Source organism: Sorex fumeus, unplaced genomic scaffold (genome assembly GCF_029834395.1).
Source record: "Sorex fumeus unplaced genomic scaffold, SorFum_2.1 ptg000075l, whole genome shotgun sequence".
NCBI lineage: Eukaryota > Metazoa > Chordata > Mammalia > Eulipotyphla > Soricidae > Sorex > Sorex fumeus.
Genome location: NW_026606132.1, coordinates 25,106,666 through 25,127,152, shown reverse-complemented (window position 1 = coordinate 25,127,152; position 20,487 = coordinate 25,106,666). Strand labels below are relative to the sequence as shown.

Here is a 20,487-nt window from a genome sequence, read left to right as displayed (position 1 = left end):
ACCGGCAGGGGACAGACTCAGCCCCACCGAGTCCCCTGTAGCACCTGGCTCCAACAGCTACAGGAACAAAAGCTGGGGCGGGACGTGAGGTAACGCATGGCCCCACATAGGCTGTGCCCTCAGGAAGGCTTCCAGGAGCTTAACCTACAAACCCACAGTCACCGCCGAAGTGATACCTAACGCAAGGCTCTCCGCTGCTCCTATCCAAGAGCAAAGGGTCAGCGAGAATCTGGCACCGGCAGAGCACTGGCTAAAGTGTGGTGGGTGCAGCCAGCACAAGGCTGTGCGCTGAGAAACGGGCTCCAGACGCCCATTCATCAGGCAGCGCAGGCGGGCATGGGAGGGACTGGCACGCGGATGCCCACTCTGTAGTGCGTGCTTCTCGCCATCAGGCTGCTTCGTTGATAATGTTCCACTCGACGGGGCCAGAGAGAGGATATGGTGCAGGGTGCTTGCCTTGCACGAGGTTGCCCTGCGTTCGATCCCCCTGTGCCCCCCGCCCCCGCCGAGTCCCAGCAGGAGTGATCCCTGAGCACAGAGCCAGGAGGAAGCCCCGAGCACAGTTGGATGTGGCAAAACAGACAAGCCAACAAAAAGATAATGGTCTACCTGGGTGGATGGCAGGGAACGGAACGACTGTGTACTGTGAAACTGAGCAATGATGACACATCGACAGTCAGCCCGGGGTGATATGCAAGGGACATCAGTGGGACACAGAGTGTGCAGAAAGCAGAAGCATGGGAGAGCAGAGAGAGGTCGGTGTCACTGGGGCCCAAGGGGAGAGGACAGACTCGCAGGTGGCTGGAAACAGACTGCAACGCACTGGTCTCTGGGGAGGGGGCAGACGTGGCCAAAGGACTTGGGGGTGGGGGCGGTGACATTTGGACTGGACAGTGTCTTACTCGGGGCTCCTCTGACAAGACACTGAGGACGGGCGGGGAAGACAAGCGTCTCCTTCGGGCAGCCCCAGAAGTGGGAAGGCAAGCAGTCCGCGTGGCCGGGCTCTGCTGGGCAGTCTCACTCTCCCTGTGTCCGGCAGGCTGGGGACACCGAGCACAAGGTCCACTCCACCAGCCCAGCCTGGGCCCCGTCCCCTGGACCCATGCAATGAATCAGCGCCCGAAGGTCCTGCTTCCAGAGCTTTCGCCCTGAGGCCAAGGCCTCCAACTCATGACGGGGGAAGGGGAGACAAGACACTCGGTTCAGACCGACAGAAAGTTATTCTTCCTGAATGTTCCATCGCGGGCATACCTAGGACATCTCAAAGATCACAAAGGGCTGGGACGGTGACTCAGTGACAAAGTGCAAGCCTTGACTGCGGGAGAACAGGGTGTACTCCCAGCACTGCAAACACAAGATGACCAAGGCCGCCCTGCTGCCATGCCCTTTCTAAAGAGCAGACTAGGTTTCCTCCTGGCCTGGCCATAGCGGGGCCCTAAACCCGTAGAGTACTGGACACACGTTCCCGGGGGCTGGTGGAGAGGGAGGTGAACAGACACTTATCGACCTCAGGCCTGAGGGAAACAGGGAGGGCTAAGGAGCTTGCACGCGGCTGCCCTGGTCCCCTCTCACACATCCCGTGGTCTCCTGGGGCCTGCCACGAGTAAGTACTGAGGACACAGCTGGGAATAAGCCCCCTGGCATCTCTGAGGGTGACCCCAAAAGTTCTCCCCCAAACAAAACATTGTCTTTGGAGCTTGGTCCCCTCCCCCCCACAAAGGAGAGAAAGGGGCCCACCACAATTGAGCCTGCAAGAGGAAAGGAACAAGTACGTGGGCACAGAGAAAGCCCTGGGGACATGGAACAGGGACGCCTTGAACTTCTGTTTTTGTCAAGGGGCCGCACCCAGCAGTGCTCAGGGGTCACTTCCTGCAGGGCTCAGGGCCCACACATGGTGCAAGGGACTGAACTCGGGTCAGCTGACAAGTGCCTCCCCCACTATCCTATGGCTCTGGCCCAGCTCCTTAAGCTTTTCACACTCAGGACCCCTTTCACTTGAGCGATTCTTATGCAAGCACAGGGATTTAGGTCTATGTGACACCCGAATCCAACACTTCTGAAAGAGAAGCACAGAGAAGATCATTTCAATGCAGATCTTTTAAAGTTTATAGTCACGATGCACACTTTAAGAAGCTGGGGTCTAGGGGCTGGAGCGATAGCACAGTGGGTAGGGCGTTTGCCTTGCACGCGGCCAACCCGGGTTCGATTCCCAGCATCTCATATGGTCCCCTGAGCACTGCCAGGAATGATTCCTGAGTGCAGAGCCAGGAGTGACCCCTGAACATCGCCAGGTGTGAGCTAAAAAGCAAAAAAAAAAAAAAAAAGAAGCTGGGATCTAGAACAATGGTTTCAACCTTCCTTTACCTGTGGGTCACATGAAAAACCACAGTGCTAGTCAATGCCAGGGGCCCCCTGGGGACTGGACATGGAGGCAATCAAGCCACCCTCAAGGCAGACGCGATGGCGATGTGGACCATCAAGAAGGCACCCACAGGGCCCAAACTCAAGGGACTATGCGGCTACTAGGAGACATGTGGGGTGCGGCAAGAACATACGGGGACGCTGGTGGGCTACGATGTCGGGGAGACAAGGTGTGTGTCTAAGAAGGGAACGATGCCTGTGTGAGGGGGCTGGAGGAAGAAGCTGATGGAATGGGGAGAAATGGGCTCTGGCACGGCTCTAAAGGGCAGGAGGCAGGCGGAGGCCCTCGGCATTAGCTCCTTGTCAGGGAGAACTCACAGGAAGCCTTCATTGGTGGGGCTGGGAGACACCACTAGAGAATCAAGGAGCACAGAGTTGTGGGGACAATGAGGGCCCACTGAAATGAAGCAGCTACAGGGAAATGGAAAGATCTGGAAGACTTGTTTCATAAGGCGTGCTTTGGATGAAAAGCATCTGGATTCAGAAACTATGAAAATACTAACCCCAGGGCTGGAGCGATAGCACAGCGGGTAGGGCGTTTGCCTGGCACGCGGCCAACCCAGGTTTGATTCCCAGCATCCCATATGGTTCCCTGAGCCCCGCCAGGGGCAATTCCTGAGTGCAGAGCCAGAAGTAACCCCTGTGCATCGCCGGGTGTGACCCAAAAAGCAAAAAAAAAAAAAAAAAAAAAAAAAGAAAATACTAACCCCTACAATTAAATTCATTTCATATTTATTGTGGCATTTTCTAGAGGGCCAAGACAGAAAAACAAAATCTAAGTGCCCAGCAACAGGCGAATGGCTAAAGGGCATATGGAATATAGCTCTGTTGTTTAAAAGATGTAATCTAAGCTGGAGAGATAGCAGAGGGAGAAGGCACTTGCCTGGTACATGTCAAACCTAGTTCACTTGCTGGTATCACATATGGGTCCCCTGGACACTCAGGAGTGACCCCTGAGCACAGAGTTAGGAGTAAGCGCTGAGCATCACTGGATGTAGCCCGCAGCGATTATTATTAAAAAAAAACTTTAAAAGATAAAACCTTGCCATTTACGACAAAAAGACGAACTGCGGGGGCAGTTCTACAAAGTAAGATCAGATAGATGGAGAAAGAAAAAAATATCACATGCTTTCACCCACATGTGGAAGATAAACAAAGCAAAGCAAACAAACCCGACAAAGATAATCCCTTTGATTCAGACAACAGAATAGTAGTGACAGAGATGATGGTGGGTGGGTAAAGGGTTTTGTTTGTTTGGAGTCTGGGCACATGTCGGTGGTGCTCAGGGCTTCTTCCTGGCTCTGTGTTCAGGGGAGCATATGTGGTACCAGGGATCAGCCCGCTAACAGGCGGATGCAAGGCAAGTGCCTCCTTCTGCACTATCTTTTGAGCCTTATTTTCAGTGTTTACTCCCCACGTTCAAAACAAAATCATGAGGGGGGCACCCTGGAAACACTTGCTGGTCTTGAAGGGGAAGCTTTCAGTTTGTCACCAAATCAGAATATTATTCAGAGTTCTTTCAGAGTAATCCCATCAGCGGCCAAGACTCAGAGACTATAAAATCCAGATCCCGGAACCGCGCGGCCGCTAATGCGGCCACGCAACATTTTATGAGGACTTTTTCTTTATGATATCTTATTGTCTCATTCCTACTTTGGACAAACTTGCAGGCTATCGAATATAGCCTGCCCACAGGGCAGAGTCTGGCAAACTCCCCGTGGTGTACCAAATATGCCAAATACCAGTAACAATGATGGGTCTCATTCTCCTAAAGAGCCTTGAATATAATCTCAGGGCTAGGATGAAAGAGACGTTACTGGGGCCTGCTCGAAGCAATCGACGAATAACAGGATGATGAAATGAAAAAAAATGAAATTCAGAGTTCTTTCATAGATTCTTTTCATGGGGCTACGTAAGTTTCCTACTTTGTCCAATCTGCTGCAGGATTTTTCTTGTGAGAGTATGCTGGGTTTTATCAAAATTTCTGTACCTCCTAGATTATAAAGTAGCCTTAGAAGTTGCCTTGCATGCAGCCAACCTGGGTTTGGTTCCTCCACCCCTCTGGGAAAGCCCGGCAAGCTAATGAGCCCATCCGCACTGCAGAGCCTGGCAAGCTCCCCGTGGCGTATTCGATATGCCAAAAACAGTAACAAGAAGTCTCACAATGGAGATGTTCCTGGTGCCTGCTCGAGCAAATCGATGAACAATGGGAGGACAGTGCTACCGTGCTAACAATGATCTAGCTGACTTTTTATTGAGGTAGAATTGCTATCAGAAGACTATGTGCCCACTCAATTATACTCTGATGAGTCTGTGTGCGTGTGTACATTCGCCCAGAACACCACCAGCAAAGTTATACATTCTCCCACTGCCGCCCCAAGCAAACAAACAAACAAAGGCCACATGAGCCAAAAGATGCCTGAGAAAGATTGCTGGGGACATTACAGAGCAAGGAGGGGCAGGCTAGAATTTTAGCAAAAACCCGCCTTCAGCGACAAGGAAGCAGAGAAACCAGAAAAGAGACAGGAAGGAGACCCAGGGCACTCAGCTTGCAAGAGTGACTGGGAGGGATGGAGCAATAGCACAGCGGGTAGGGCGTTTGCCTTGTAGGCGGCTGACCCGGGTTCGATTCCCAGCATCCCATATGGTCCCCTGAGCACCACCAGGGGTAATTCCTGAGCGCAGAACCAGGAGGAACCCCTGTGCATTGCTGGGTGTGACCCAAAAAGCAAAAAAAAAAAAAGTGACTGGGAAAGTTCCGTTTGGGAAAAGGGGAGGGAGTGGCATTTGGAAGTCTGACAGTCTGGATGCCACCACTGACCCCTGGACTGAAAGTATTAAAAGTACTGCCAGGGCCACGAGACGGCTGAAAGGACTGGAAAGTGTGATTTGCACGTGAGAGACCTGAAACCCATCCCTGCACCCCACAGGCCTCTGAGCGCCAGGGAGTATATACGAGCCCTGGACACCCCTTAGTAACTGCTGCTTGTAAATATGTACGAGCCAACATCAGCAAACACCTCAAATGCCCAATGACAGACAAGGAAGCGGCTGGACACACAGTGGAATACTACTCAGCAATAAGGTGAACCCTGGCGTTTGCTACCACATATCCGGAACTGGACAGGGGCCAAGTGAAATCAGAGCGAAAAGACAAATACTGATGATCTCATTCAGATAAGGAAGTGAAAAAAAAAAAAACCATGATGAAAGCAAGGGAATGTGGATAACACGCCATGGGAAAGACAGACACCACCGTCTGGTTAGCCCCTAGATTAGCCGGGAGCGCTGCTTATTCGAGAACCTGGAGAAGCAGCAGCAATTTCAGTGCCGCGGGCACACCCACCCCACCCAAAAAGCAACTGCGTCCGCGCGTCCGCACGCGCACTCGGCGGGCCCCGCTTCTCGGCCGACTCCCATCGGGGAACAAGCTATTTGCTTTACCTGTTAATTCCACAATCAGCGCGGGATGTCGGAGTCCGCTAAACTCCGGGCTGCTTTCAAATGTCAAAGCAATTTATAAAAATGTCCCCATTTTGGAAGGGAAAAACCAAAGCCAAGGCAAGCGTACCCCCTGACGCCCCCTAGAATTAGTTCTCTATTTGGAGGCTGTCCTCTGCGCCTTTCATTCAAATGGTCACAACAGACGTGGGCCCCCCCTCCCCCGCGCCCCCTCCTGCCACGGCTGCGTAGTGATATTTCAGAAGCGGAAATGACAGGAGCGGAGCCAGAGTGGGGGTGGGGGCAGGGTGGGGGAGGGGAGCAGGCACATCTGGTCTGGTGCTGAACCAACATGACATGCTTTGCTGGGGTTCGCGACCGAGAGGCCGAGGCCAAGGGGACTCAGGAGTGAAAGGCCCAAAGCCCAAGCAGCGGTGACACCCTGGCCAGCACACCCTCTCCGCGTCCCTCCCTCCCAGCCCTAAGGTCGGCTTTTCTGCCCGCCCCAACTTTATGATACGAGACAGGAATGGGGGAGTGTGGGCCAAAGGGCTTGGCTGGAAGGTCACAGGAGAGGAGGTGCAGGCACCCACCCGAGCCCCACCCGAGCCCCCCGGGGAGAGGGAGGGGAGGGGAGGAGAAAGTCTTGCAGGTGGCAGGTGGAGCTCAGCAGCTCACGGGTGCTACCGCCCTGCTTCCTGGATCTCGAGAGGTATGTGGGGACCAGCAGGGCTCAGTGCCCGAGCGCCCGTGTGCAGGTGCGAGGCTGTGAGTTCGACCCCCGGCACTGCCTCATGGCACCGGGGGTGGGGGGGAAATCCCAGAAGCAAGTGTGTCATGCCCCCAGGCAAGCATGCCTGGGACCACTGCAACTGCGCCCGTGAGCACCCAAGCGCACGGCCTCCCGCAGCCTGTGTGTGGGCCCCGAGGAAGCGCATGCGCAGCAGAAGCCAAGCTGGCAACGGCAAGGCGACGGGGGCGACTGTTCGTGTGGGGCTGCAGGAAGCAGCCGAGCGCTTACTGTCACTCCTTCCCCAGGGCTGCTCCTGGGGGTGCTCACGCGAGTTGTGCACTAACGCCCGGGCACCCCTTCTTGGCAGGGCACACCACATGCTGTTCCCCTGACTCTGCTCACCACCTGCTCTTTGCACCTCATCACTGCACGCAGTGGCCCCGGGTGCGCTGGGTGTGCCCAGCACTGCTGCTCGCACTTTGCCGCAAATCCCCCCAAACCCTGTGGGGTGGGCACCACAAAGGGGAACGCTGCAACCAATACACATACAGAACTCCGACGTCACCTGCTGTGCAGTGACTGAGCAGGGTGCAGGCCGGCACCCCAACACTGGGTCCTTGTGGGGTGGCTCCGTCAGGTGTGGTTCCTGGGCCTGCCAGGGGGTCTTGGCCTCGCTTCTCTGGCCCGTGTGACTCTACATCCCTCAAATTCAAAGATCACCTCAAGCCCTTTACTCAAATGTCATTCAAGGAGAGTGCTGGGACTACAGTGATAGCACAGCGGGGGGGGGGGGGGGTGCCTTGATGCGGCTGATCCGGGTTTGATCCTCTACATCCCATAGGGTCCTCCAAGCACCTCCAGGAGTAATTCATGAGTGCAGAGCCAGGAGTAACCCCTGAGCATCACTGGCTGTGACTCAAAACAAAAACAAAAACAAAAACAGGAGAGTGCCTAGTACTGCAAAGGGAGAAGTAAGAGGCGTTCATGAATGCCAAATCCATGGAACATACTCGTGGGTCTACAGCTGACTGCGAAGTGTGATTTTCAGACTTTCAAGAAAGTAGACTATAGACCAAACATGATTGCCACCCATTGCCTCTTTTGCAAACCACAACACCCAATAAGAGAGAGAGAACAAAAGGGAATGCCCTGCCACAGAGGCAGGGTGTGAGGGGGGGATGGGGGGTGGGAGGGATACTGGGACTGGTGGTGGTGGGAGATGGGCACTGGTGGAGGGATGGGTATTTGATCATTGTAGAATTGAGACCCAAGCACAAAAATTCGTAAGTCTACAACTGTACCTCATGGTGTCTCACTAATAAAATAAATAAATAAAAAGATAGCAACGAACGTCACACCATGAGTCAGACCGTCCCCGGGTCCATACCTGAGAGAAATGCTTTCAAATCCCTCCTCTATTCTATGGTCATCGGTTAGGTGCTGATTCTTTTCTACTCATTTCCACGTGCTGGTTGCAGCCTGGTGAGCAGGTTTCGTGACTTAGTAAATGTGTACAAATATTCTCATCTAACGTGCACATTATCTCCGAGTCTTTGGGCTGCGCGAGAGCCCGGCAAACAGGAAAGGAAATCGATGCAAGAGGAACTTGGCCCTGGAATGCAGCTGCCCGCCACTCACACCCGCTTTATTTTTTTTTTTCTGGGGCACTATCAGGCTCTGTCCAGATGGACACAATTTTTGCTCTCGCCTTGAAAAAATGCCCACCCGAGCAGCTGCGTCGCCACGTTCCTTATCACAGGAATCTATCACTGACTTACAACTCGAATTGAGTTACATGCCCTTTGAGGAACTGGCGTGGTCGCCAGTGTTTGAAAAGCAAAGCAAAATAAAGCCCGTAAGTAAATGCTCTGGCTGAAATGGAAAACATTATCTAAACAATTTTCAGGTCTGCCTGGATTGATGGAACAGAGAAACAATCAATGGTCTGGGCGGGGTGGTGGGGATTCAGTGGCTAAGCTGCTCCAGTTCAACCGGAAGTTCAGGTCCCGACTTGAGCAGAGGGCGGTGGTGAGCGAGAAAGGCAGGGGGGGGTCCGACGCACGAGGCCGGCTCCCACGCTGCGCAGTCGTGGTGGGATTTGGAAGCCGGCTCCCTCGCTCCAGATTCTATTTCATGGATGTGACAGACAGTTTATTTCCAACTTCCAGGGCCAATAAAAAGCAGTTAAGATCATCTGCAGCTGGCCGGCCAGCTTCAGTAACGTTATCCCAGGGCCGGCCTCGAGCAGGGCCCTTCTACTGTTCAGGCCACTGCGCTAAGTGGCCGCATCCTGGAAACTCCTTCTTGGCTTGCTCGTGCAGTCCCCGCTGCGGCACTTAAGAAACCATTCATGGCTTGGAGGCCAGCCACACATGCTAGGGGAAAAGGAAGCTCAGAGAACGGAGCACCAAATAAAGCGTGTTGGGAGGATCCTCCCAGGATGGGAGAAGCATGCTGAAAGTAGACTATAGACCAAACATGATTGTCACCCATTGCCTCTTTTGCAAACCACAGCACCCAAAAGGAGAGAGAGAACAGCTCTGCCACAAAGGCAGCGTGGGATGGGGGGATGGGGGGTGGGAGGGATACTGGGATCCGTGGTGGTGGGAAATGGGCACTAGTGGAGGGATGGGTATTTCATCATTGTATAATTGAAACCGAAAAATTAATTAATTAATTAATTAATTTAAAAAAAAAGAAACCGTTCTTTGTCTTCATATCACAGAGGAGTACAGGTCTCTCTGCCCACAGATCCTCACACACTCTCACTTTCTCTGCCGGGGGTGGGGGAGCTCCAGCGACCAAGCCCTGAGTCCAATTCCCTGAGCACTGGCGGGTGGAGTATCACTGGGAGTGACTCAGAGAAAAATAAAAGGACCCCGTTTTCCTTGGGCTTTTAAAAGCAGCCCCCCCCCCACCGCCCCGCTTCCTGCCCCTCCAAATAGACTCCCTGCCTTTCTCAGATGCACAGGAAAAGCCTTCATGGGCTGGCGCGGTAGGCCAAGAGGGGAGGGTGTTTGCCTGTGACTGACCCCTGCTTCCATCCCCAGCATCTCATATGATCCCTTGAGCACTGCCGGGAGTGATCCCTGAGCAGTGAGTCAGGTTTTAGCCCAGAACATCGCTGGGTGTGGCCCCGCAAACAAAAACAAACAGGGAAACAAAGCAAAAGAAAACCCTTCTTCCCTTCCCGTCCCTAGCCACCTCCTCCCCTTTGAAGCCCCGCAAAAGCCTCCCCTCCCCTCCACTCACGCACCTCCGGGCAGGCAAAAGAAGTTGCACATACCCGGCAAAGGGCCTGGCCACAAACAGGCCACGGGAAGGGGTTCAGATTCTTGGGGGGGAAGCTTTGGGTCCCAGCATCAGATCTGGAGCAGAGCTTCCGAAACTTCGACGGCCGCAGCCCCTTTCCGGCCAACACATTCGGACGTGGCTCCGGGTATATGAAAATCGGGCCCCAGCCCTTTGAGCTATCTCGAGGGCCCAAGAAATTGGCTCATTGTTGTTTTTTGCTTTGGGGCTACATGGGCGATGCTCAGGGGTCACTCCTGATGATATTCTGATGCTATTCTGGGTATCATATGTGGTACCCGGGATAGATGAGGAGTAGGCCATGTGCAAGCAAGTACTCTAATCTCTGTACTATCTTTCCCGCCCCTATTTCATTTTTTCCTTTTATTTTTCATTCATTTATTTATTTTTGCTTTTTGGGTCACACCTGGCGATGCACAGGGGTTACTCCTGGCGGTGTAACCATATGGGATGCTGGGAATCGAACCCGGGTCTGCCACGTGCAAGGCAAATGCCCTACCCGCTGTGCTATCTCTCCAGCCCCTCATTTTTTCCTTTTAAATTAGTTTTTCGTTTGAGTTGGGGCCGACCCAGCAGTGCTCAGGGCTTACTCCAGGTTCTGTGCTCAGGGGTCACTCCTGGAGCGCTTGGGGGATCACGTGGTATCAAACCCAGGTTGGCCGCGTGAAGGCAGGTGCCCTGCCCGCTAGTCAATCTCTCTGACCGTCTCTATTTTGTTCTTGTAAACTGGGGCCGCTGCCAGCAGCGCTGAGGCCCCGCCCCAGGGCCTGTACACTCGACTATGTTCTCTTGCTCCTTCACCCTGGTGAGGGTTTACACGGCTGAGGCGCAGGCAGGGTACGGACAGCCAGAGGCTCTGAACCCTGAAAGGTGTTGGACACCAAGGGCAGTCCTGTGTGAAAGGGTGGAGGGCACAACTCAGGAGTAGTCACCGAGGTGGGGTGTACGCATGTGTGCGTGCGTGCGTGCGTGTGAGGAGTAAGACTGAGTGACACCATCATTCTGTATGAGGAAGCACACGGACATAAAGGCGTATTGGAGAGTTCCTTCTGAGGAGAAGCCACAGAGTTCAGGATTCAGGGAAGCGATGGCAGGCTTGGGGGGACCCAACACGCATGGCTGCCTCCCTCCCACCTTTTTTTAAATTGAATCATTGTGAGATACGGTTCAACTCTTTCATGTTTGAGTTCCAGTCATACAATGATCCAACACCCATCCGTCCACCAGTGTACATTTTCTACCACCAATGTCCCCAGTATCCCTCCCGCCTGTCCCACCTTCCCCCTGCCTCTGTGGTAGACAATTAGACAATTCCCCTCTCACTCTCTCCCTACTTCGGGTATTAGGGTTTGCAATACAGATACTGAGAGGCCATCACGTTTGGTCCTTCACCGTCACCACTGAGTGAAGCAGCAACCAAGGCCCACAGAAGACGTGCCTGAGACCTGGAAGTGCCCGGGCGAGGGCGCACGGAACGGAAGCTGGAAGGAAAGCGGGAGCACGAGCGCAGTGGGGTGGGGTGGCAGGGAGGGCGGCGATTGCCTTGCACATGTCTAGCTTCGAGCTGACCCAGCTTCTAGCCCTGGCACCTTATACGTTCTTCGAGCATGGCCAGGAGTGACCCCTGAGCACAGATCCAAGAGTAAGCCTTGAGCACTGGTGGAGGCGGCCCCCCAAACAAATCAAGGGGTGGGGCCGTGGGGAGGTAGCGCGGTAGGTAAGGCCCTTGCCTTGCATGCGGCCGGCGTGGTTCTCTCCCTGACACGCCATCTGGTCCCCAAGCCCTGCTGGGAGTGACCCCAGAGCCAGGGAGAAGCTCTAAGCACTGGCAGGTGTGCCTCCCCGCAAAAAAAGAGAAAACGGAAAGGAGCCACTAGGAGGGCGCAGTGGAGGGCCTGGTATTAAGAAAGGGCTGCAACAAAGCAGGTCACTGGCGCAGCTGAAAGAAGTAGAGGTAAATACAGGGTCGAAGGTTCTGTCCGAGAAGGAAAGTGCCTGCCACAGCGCCATAGAGTCAGGCTGGAGGTGGGGGATGGAGGGGCTGGGAAGGGAAACGGGTCATTGGTGGTGGGAAATGGACCCTGGTGGAGGGAGGAGTGGGTGCTGGGTCATTATATGACTGAAAGCTGTTACAAAACAGCTTTGTAACTGCAGAGCTCAGGTGACGCTCAATTAAGAAATCAAAAACAAACACAAAAACAAAGACTCCCTCCTGAGCACAGATTGCCATGAGATGGCACAGTGATTTCGGGAAAAGTGGGAGGGGACATGAGAGGGGTGACAACAGCTGAGGGCATCGGGGTCCTTCAGGCTGGGAGGTGAGCCGCTCTTCAGACGGTGATGACCTGGGGTCCAAAGTGGGGTGAGGGAACCAGCTCGGATGGGCGGAGTGCGCACCTGAAGTTCAAGGCCCCGAGTTGTGGCCCATCACACATGGCTGGCGCTGGCGACTCCCCGAGAATTGCGAGGCCCGGGCACGGCGCTGTTAGCCTGGGCTCTGGGCTCACTGTCGCTGGGATGGCTCTGTGTCCCTGAGCCCACGGCACCCACTCCATCACTGAATTCCCATGAGGTGGCTTTCTCATTCGGAACCTGATTTCGCAGAGGGCGTGCTTTCAACCTCTCTTTCTACCCTAGTCCTTAAGGAAGACATTGTTTTTAAAGCCGTATGTTTACTGAGAGACCAGGAGAGGGCTGAAAGTAGCCCACTACCACTACATTGGTTTCACTGTCACATTCTGACCAATCACCAGCACCCAACTAGTGATAAGAGCTTCATACCTGCCACGAGCTCCTTTTCCCTGAAATAAGAGCTGATCAGATCTGGGGAAAGAGAAAGCATGCCTTGTCACAGAAAAGAAAACCCTGGGTTCCAAAAGAGGAAATACTAAGTGATGCAGCCAGCCTTAGGCCTTTCTCTGTAGGACGTGGAAATGCGAATTTGAAAAGACGCTTGAACCCCTGTGTTCACTGCAGTAAAACTCACAGAAGCCAAACAATGAAACCAACCCCAGATGCCAGTGGACGTGGGTAAAAGAACTGGGTGTTCAACGAACACCATGTTGCCATTACGAAAAATGAAACCGTGCCTTTGGTGGGGGATAGATGGAATTTGAGGTGATTGTAGTAAGTGCAGTAAGTGAGGAAGTGAAAGACGATTCTCACGTGGTGCAGTATATGAATCACCAAAGCACGTGAACCGGCAAAACACAAGACTCACTCTGAGAGTTGATGAAAACTTTGGTGGTTACTAAAGAGAAAGGAAATAGGGATGGCAGGAATGGGTAGAGGGAGGCTTGGTGGGAGGGGAGATCACAGCTGGCGGTGCTCAGGGCTTCCAACTGGCTCTGTGTTCAGGAATCACTCTTAGCCATGCTTGGGGGACCACATGTGGTGCTGGGATTGAAGCGGAGTCATCCGTGTCCAAAGCAAGTACCTTAATCTCCAGGCTATGTCTCTAGCTCTGGGTGGAGGGTCTTCAGAGGTCAAGATGAGATGTTTCTGAACTTTGGTATGGTAGAAATGCCACCTAAACGGATAGAGGGGCTCTGACATTCTAGTGTGTTATAAAGTTATGGTAAATCAGGGAAATGGAACCAAGGATATAGCTCAAGGCCCTGAGTGTGATCCAAGGCACTGCATGCCCCCCTGCACTGACTGAGCCATTGAGCCCTAACTGCCAGGCTGAGTGTGGCCAGGAGTAGCCCCTGGTGCCTTGAGCACTGCTGGGGAGTACCTGCCCCCAAAATGGGGGTGGAAACCCTAAGTCTCTATGGGAAAAGAAGACACAAGCATAGGACAAAAAGTCAAATATGAAGTAGCACAAGGACATAACCCCTCTTCTCGCCCCGACCCCAGGCTAGCCAGCAGCATACCTCTGGGCACTGCACATAAGGGCACTGCTCGCTACCCATATCGGAGGATTCTTTCCCTGCTTTGCATGGACGATGCCTGGACTTCCATTTCTCGAGCGCCGTGGGAATAAGCCCAAGCACCAAGCTGAAAGTAGTTCCTGAAAACCCCCCAACCTCCCATCCAAAACAACCACCACAAGCAAACCTAAGTTTCTAGCTCTCCCTTTGGCTCCAGATGGGTTGAGTGAAGCAGAAGAGAGGGAAGAAAGGCCGCTCAGATGCATGCCTGCATGGAGGCAGGACGCGACAAGTTTGATCCCTGGGGCTACCCACATCCTCTGAGTGCGGGCCCAGGAGCACTGCTCTCTGGCATCCTTGGGGTAGCAAGAGACTGTGAGAAGTCCACTGAGCGACAACTAATGGGTGCAGAAACACTGCAAACAGAGTACACAGCCCCCGTGATCCCTACGTCCAGAAAGTAACCAAGAATCCCAAGGACCGGGCATGACCCTGGGGAGCACCATGGCAAGGGCATGAGTGGCTCTGGAGTCACTGCAAGGTCAAAGAGGTAAAGAGAACAAGAGAACACAAAGTAAAACATGCTTTGTTTTTGTTTGGGGACCACACCCAGCTGTGTTCAGGGCTTAGTCCTGGCTCTGCACTCAGCAATTACTCCTGGCAGTGCTAGGGGACCACATGGGATGCCAAGTTAGCGGTGTGCAGGGCACACACCCTCCCCACTGCACGATCTGGCTAGCCCCTTGAAACTCTTTTACAGAAGGAGGGATGGATGTAGATCAGCCTTGCCACATTTGCACCTAGCCTGTCCAAGGTCCTAAGTTTCATCCCTGGCACCGCTGAGAAAAAAAAAAAGATTAGACAAAAAGAAGATGCAAGTCAGGTATGGTGGGGGCAGGGCTGGGGCCAGGCAAAATATACAGAACACACTGAAGAAGGCGTGCACACGCTTGTCAGCGGGAGGGGAAATTCCATGCACACATCTGGAATTGTGCCTTGGTTTTTTTTTCTTTTTTCTTTTTCTTTTTTGGGTCACACCCAGCGATGCACAGGGGTTACACCTGGCTCTGCACTCAGTAATTACTCCTGGTGGTGCTTGGGGAATCATGGGATCCTGGGAATCGAACCCGGGTTGACCACATGTAAAGCAAACGCCCTACCCACCGTGTTATCACTCCAGCATCCCATGGAATTGTGTCTTGGATTAGGTCAGAGGTCATCAGAAATCAGCCTGTCCTTCCCAGGTGATCCTACTTACCTCCAAGGCACTTATTAAAACAGATGCTGAAAGGTGGACTAGAAGTGACTAGAAGTGAAACAGGGACACGATGGAGGGTGTCCAGTGCAGTCACGGCCCATGGAGGCCCACAAGCTACCCAGGCTCCAGGAAACGACACAAGACTGATTGAAAAAAATGAATTGCAAACCTAAGCATCACAACAAAAACCCAGGTGACTGTAGGAAAATAGTAATTGTGGGGGGCCCAGAGAGTGCAGTGAGGAGGGCACTGGTCCTGCATGTGGCCCACCTGGGTTTGATCCCTGGCACCATATATGGTCCCCCCTGGAGCCTCACCACGAGTGATCCCTGAGTGCAGGGCAAGCTCTGAGCACCGCCGGGTGTGGCCCCCAAATCGACAAATAAAGAGAAAGTGGAAACAATTACATAGAATTGGAGATTAGCGGCCACCTCCCTACCTTGACTCCCCAAGACGGCAGGTGACGCTAGACACTGTGTTCACACGGGGAAGGGATACAGCTGAGCCCGCAGGGAGCTTCCCCGCAAAGCTAAGATGCACCCCCCAAAGAAGTGCACCCGGAGGGCCAGCACGGAGTCCAGGGAAGAAGAGTCCCCCCCAGCCCCCAAAGCTCCTGGAACTTACCAGATTGTTGGCCAGGGGGAAAGCGTACTTCGTGAGGGTGTCAAACATGTCCCGTCTGCTGTGGCCTTCCTGCTTCAAGGCAAACCTCAGGTTCCGCATGTCCTGCAGGAGAGACAAAGCCGCCGCTTCATGCTCCGAACTGAGCCAGCCCGCAAGGGCCCTGCCCTAGACCGTGAGCGAAGGAGAAGCACAGGGCTGCGCCCGGGCCCCTGGCATGCTGTTATGAACTAGTTTGAAAACTCCTCCACTGGAGCAAGAACTGAAAGGGCGATGTCCAAGAGAAGACAGAGCTCAAGTTCATTATTAAAAAAAAAAAAACTTACAAGATTCACCTTGCCCACGGACTACTGTCTCTGTTGGCGCAAGCGGCTCTCTGCACCACTTGGGCTTTTTTTGTTTTCTTTTTGGGTCACACCGGGCAATGCACAGGGGTTACCCCTGGCTTTGCACTCAGGAATTACTCCTGGCGATGCTCAGGGAACCATATGGGATGCCGGGGATCGAACCTGGGTCGCCGTGCACAAGGCCCGCTGTGCTATCGCTCCAGCACTTGTCAGATGGGTATCAACTCTCCAATGGAATCTCCAAATCCTCAAGCTGTCATTACACTACAGAAACCCCCTCCCTTTCCCTTCAGATTTTAAAGCCTCATTTTGCAAAAAATTAGGAAATGATTGCCACTGTCAGCTCTCATATGAGTAATATGTTTTGACCAAACACCTTTTACACAGAGTTCTATATAAAGCATGAGAACATGCCCCACATCATTCATTTTTTAGGGCAATAGCAACTGGTCTGGCCTTTCTGGACAACAATACGGATGTTCCTCAAAAACAACAACAACAACAAAAAAAAAAAACAAGGAACTAAGCTCCCATATGACTTCGAATTTCCACTTCTTGGAAAATACCCAAGGACCCAAAACTCTGTTCGCCAAAGTCATCTGCAGCCCTGTGTTCCTTGCAGCACTATCCACAATAGTCCGAATCTGGGTACAACGCAAGAGTCCAGATAATTGGCTAAGAAATTATGGGACATATCTACAACGGAGCACTACTCAGCCGTAAGAAAAGATAAAATCCTGCAATTTGCTGCTCTCTGAGTGCACCTGGAGAGAACGGTGCTGAGTGACGTTAGAAGGAGAGGCACAGACACAGAATGAGCTCTCAATAGGCTGGAGATAAAGTGACCTGGTAGGGGAAAAACAAATGCCAAAGGCAACAAAAACTGAGAGGTCACAGGAAGCTTCCCACTTTGGTGGGGTGTCAGGGAACGGGATGGGGGAAGGGGACACTGGGACAATGGTGGTGAGAAGTGGACGCTTTGGTGCGGAGTGGGGTGCTGGAAGGAATGATTCATATAAGAAACCCTACCACAAAGGAGACTGAAAACAACCTGTGCCGAAAATCAAATCGAGTATTTTTTCAAGGGACTGTACATGAGCGGTGACTATCAACAGTGTTCATGCTCCCGGGAACCGACCCTGAATGCCATGCCCAGAGCTCAGGGTGGGATGCGCTCAGTGGCAGGGCCCCGGCCTTCCCTATGTGAGGCCATGGGTTTCATCCCCGGCACCGCAGAAACACAAAGAACAACAGATTTCCAGGGTGGATTCCAAGCCAAAGCTCTTTAAGAAGCAGAAAATCAATCATTCTTTAAAACTGTTCACCCAAAATAAACTCCTCTGGAGACCAGTCGTGGGTCAGAGGGACAGCCTTGCACATGGCCAATGGTCCCTCGCACCATAACTTTTCCCCGAGTCCTGCCAAGAGTGACCCCCGAGCGAGCAGCTGGTGTGGCCCAAAACCCAAACGATCAACAACGAATCACGAATCACGACCATCCTGTTATTTGTCGATTGCCTCGAGCAGGCCCCAGTAACGTCTCTTTCATCCTAGCCCTGAGATTATATTCAAGGCTCTTTAGGAGAATGAGACCCATCATTGTTACTGGTATTTGGCATATTGGGTATGCCACAGGGAGTTTGCCAGACTCTGCCGTGTGGGCAGGCTACATTGGGTAGCCTGCCAGCTTGTCCAAAGTAGGACAACAACAACAAAAAATAATAAAGACACACAAAGAAAGAGCCAGATGTGTTTTATACAGAATGGCTACCACTCTGTTCTCTTCAAAGCCGGTGCTCTTACAATGTCTCCTAGATTGGCCCGTGGGTGGGACCGATAATGAGTGCTCACGTGCTCTGCTGTACCCCTTCCATTCAGCAAAGGAGGGCCAGGCTGGGCCCTGGGATGCTCCAGAAAAGATGCAGAGCTCTGTCCTTCTCAATGTTCCAACCTGCCGATTTTTTCAATGTCTTTTAATTTATCATCTCAAGAGCACTGTTACCGCCTCCTCAGGCTTTGAGACGAAGGACCAGGCCACATGCAATATGTCCCCAAACGCAGATGGCAGGCAAAGCAAGAACAATCAAGATCTCCACTTTGAGACCACTAATGAATGGCCAATCTAAGTAATTCTCAAGAAGTCTTCTTAATAATTGATGACAGCTGGAGGAGCCTGCACTTCCCCTTTGAAAAGCATGTAACTGACTACAACCCCCAACCCCATTCCAACAGATGCTCCCCCGCCACAGAAACCTGTATATTGGCTATGGGCTCTCCACGCAAAGCACAAGGCAAGTGGAAGGGACAAGCACATGGAAGAGCCCAGCTTGCGGGGCTGTGAAAGTCGGGGTTCAAGGCTCAGAGAGACAGGAAGAGCTTTTGCCTTCTGATGGGCCCAAGTCCGGCGGCGAGCCCTGGATGGCACCTGCTTAACCTACTTGGCCAGAGCGTTCTGAGGCCAGTAACTGTCCCGATCGCTGGGTGAGCTGGACGAGGCCTTCGTGTGCACCAGGAGCAAAGCAACTCTCCTGCCTGTGTGATTTAGATGTAATGAAGGGACAGAAGGGGCCACTGCTGCTTCCTGCGCACACAATGGCGCAAGACTCCTGGCGGCAGGTCCCAAGTCCGGAGCAGAAATACGCACATACGCTGTCAACTTTCACAGGGCCTCGGGGACGCACCCATCGGGGAGGGGCACTTTGGGAAAGAAAGGGTGTGGCGGCAGAGGACTGCAGTCTGCCCCTTGACCTACTCTTCGGGTGCCAGGTCTCACTTGGGGAAATGAGTCAAGGAAACACATCCTGGCACCACATGGCACAGCTGCGTGACTGGGGTTGTCATTTCAAAAGAAACTATGCGGGCCCATTCCTGATGGCTTTAATAGTACGATAGCTATGGAATCAACTCACATGTCCGAGATGCATCTGTGGATATCAGGACAGAGTGGCATGTGTGTGTACATACCACAGAATGCTATGCAGCTGCAAAAAGGGATGAAATCATGCAATTCACTGCAACGTGGATGGAGCTGTAGGGTAAGGCGTGACGTGAAGTGTGTCAGAGGAAGGTGAAATACTAGATGATCTCACTTAAGTGTGGCATGCGGAATAACAGGAAAAGGGGATGCAAGATATTAAGAAGTATACCTAGGCTGCCCTCGACACTAGATTATATGGAAGTGAAGGAGGGGGAACGAGAGAAACGGTGTGTGAGTAAGAAGAGGTGGACAGAAGGTCACAGGGCCGGGGCCAGGGCCCTCGGGCACAGGGGTGGTGAGGAGCTGGAGTAGATATACAGATCCAACCACTGAGTCAATAGCACAAAGTACAATGACCAAACTTACAGAAATGTGCCTGCGGAAGGGAAATGTGCCAGTGTGGCAGGCAGGCAGGCAGGCAGGCAGAGGCTTGGGAGGGAAGGTCACCCTGGCGGTGGGATTGGTATGGGAACATGCAATGTCAGAAAGGCTACTAGGAACCACTTTGTGGATCGTGGTTACTTAATTTTAAAAAAAAAGAAAAGAGAAGAAAGAAAGAAATGAAAGATGAATAGAATAAAATCCCACTTGGTACAGTGAATGAGTGAGATAAAAAAAAAAAATCCGACAAGGGAGAGGCAGGAATGCACGGAGCGCGTAGATCTGGGCTTGACTTGGTTTCCAAACTTGTGAGGTTGGACCCGCCTCTCCCCTCCTCAACTTCCCCTGAGACCCTGCCCTGCAGGGGCGGAGATGTGGGTGCGCTGAGCTGGTACAACCCCTCGGAGGGGTTAGGACTATTTGGGAAGCGCGTGTGGTCAGATTACGGTGATTGACTGCAGATGGAGTGCCGATGTTTCCAGGGAGATAACTGAGTTAAAAGGCTGCGCTAAACATTGTTCCAGCCCCTCATCTTTGTGCTCTATACTAATTCTAAGGAATAAGCATGTAGTGTTTGAGATTTATGCCTGCTGCGCTGTTCCAGGGCCCTTTGTTCTCATAATAAATGCTGAAAGGAAAAGAATGCGGTTTATCTTATTAATTTGGGCGCGGGGTGTGTAATAACAAAATACAAATTCTTCCTATTGATAAGGCAACAAATAGAATTTTTCGCTTTGAATAAAAATTATTTCAGGATATCAAAAAAGCAAGCCCATTTTCTCTTGACTACTATAATACAGCACTCTGCTCCCACGGATGCTTTTGTGTAAAATGCAAAAATGTTCCTTAAAGGTAACCCCCCCCGCTTCTCTGGGCCCCCCAAAGGTAGATAGCAGCTGGAATCAGAGATGAAACACAGAGGTAGCTCGGGGAAAACACACACACACACACACACACACACACACACCACACCAAAGCTGCTAAGTGGGGAAGTGATGCCCACTATCCTTTTGTGTTTAATACTAACGGTCCTTGGGTGTCTGGAGGCTTCGCAAGACATTCATCTTTTGGACACTGAAGGGGAAAACACAGCATTAACGAGGGAGAAAGATGGTTCTAAGAAC

General features: G+C 52.5%; 1 protein-coding gene across 1 annotated transcript in view; it reads right to left on the bottom strand.

The window, feature by feature from the left end:
* Positions 1-20,487, bottom strand: part of MTM1 (myotubularin 1) — a 113,585-nt gene that overhangs the window by 46,679 nt on the left and 46,419 nt on the right. The window contains exon 6 of the mRNA XM_056130175.1: positions 15,662-15,763. Within this exon, the coding sequence (XP_055986150.1) occupies positions 15,662-15,763 (102 nt within the window). The remainder of the gene's footprint in view (positions 1-15,661; positions 15,764-20,487) is intronic.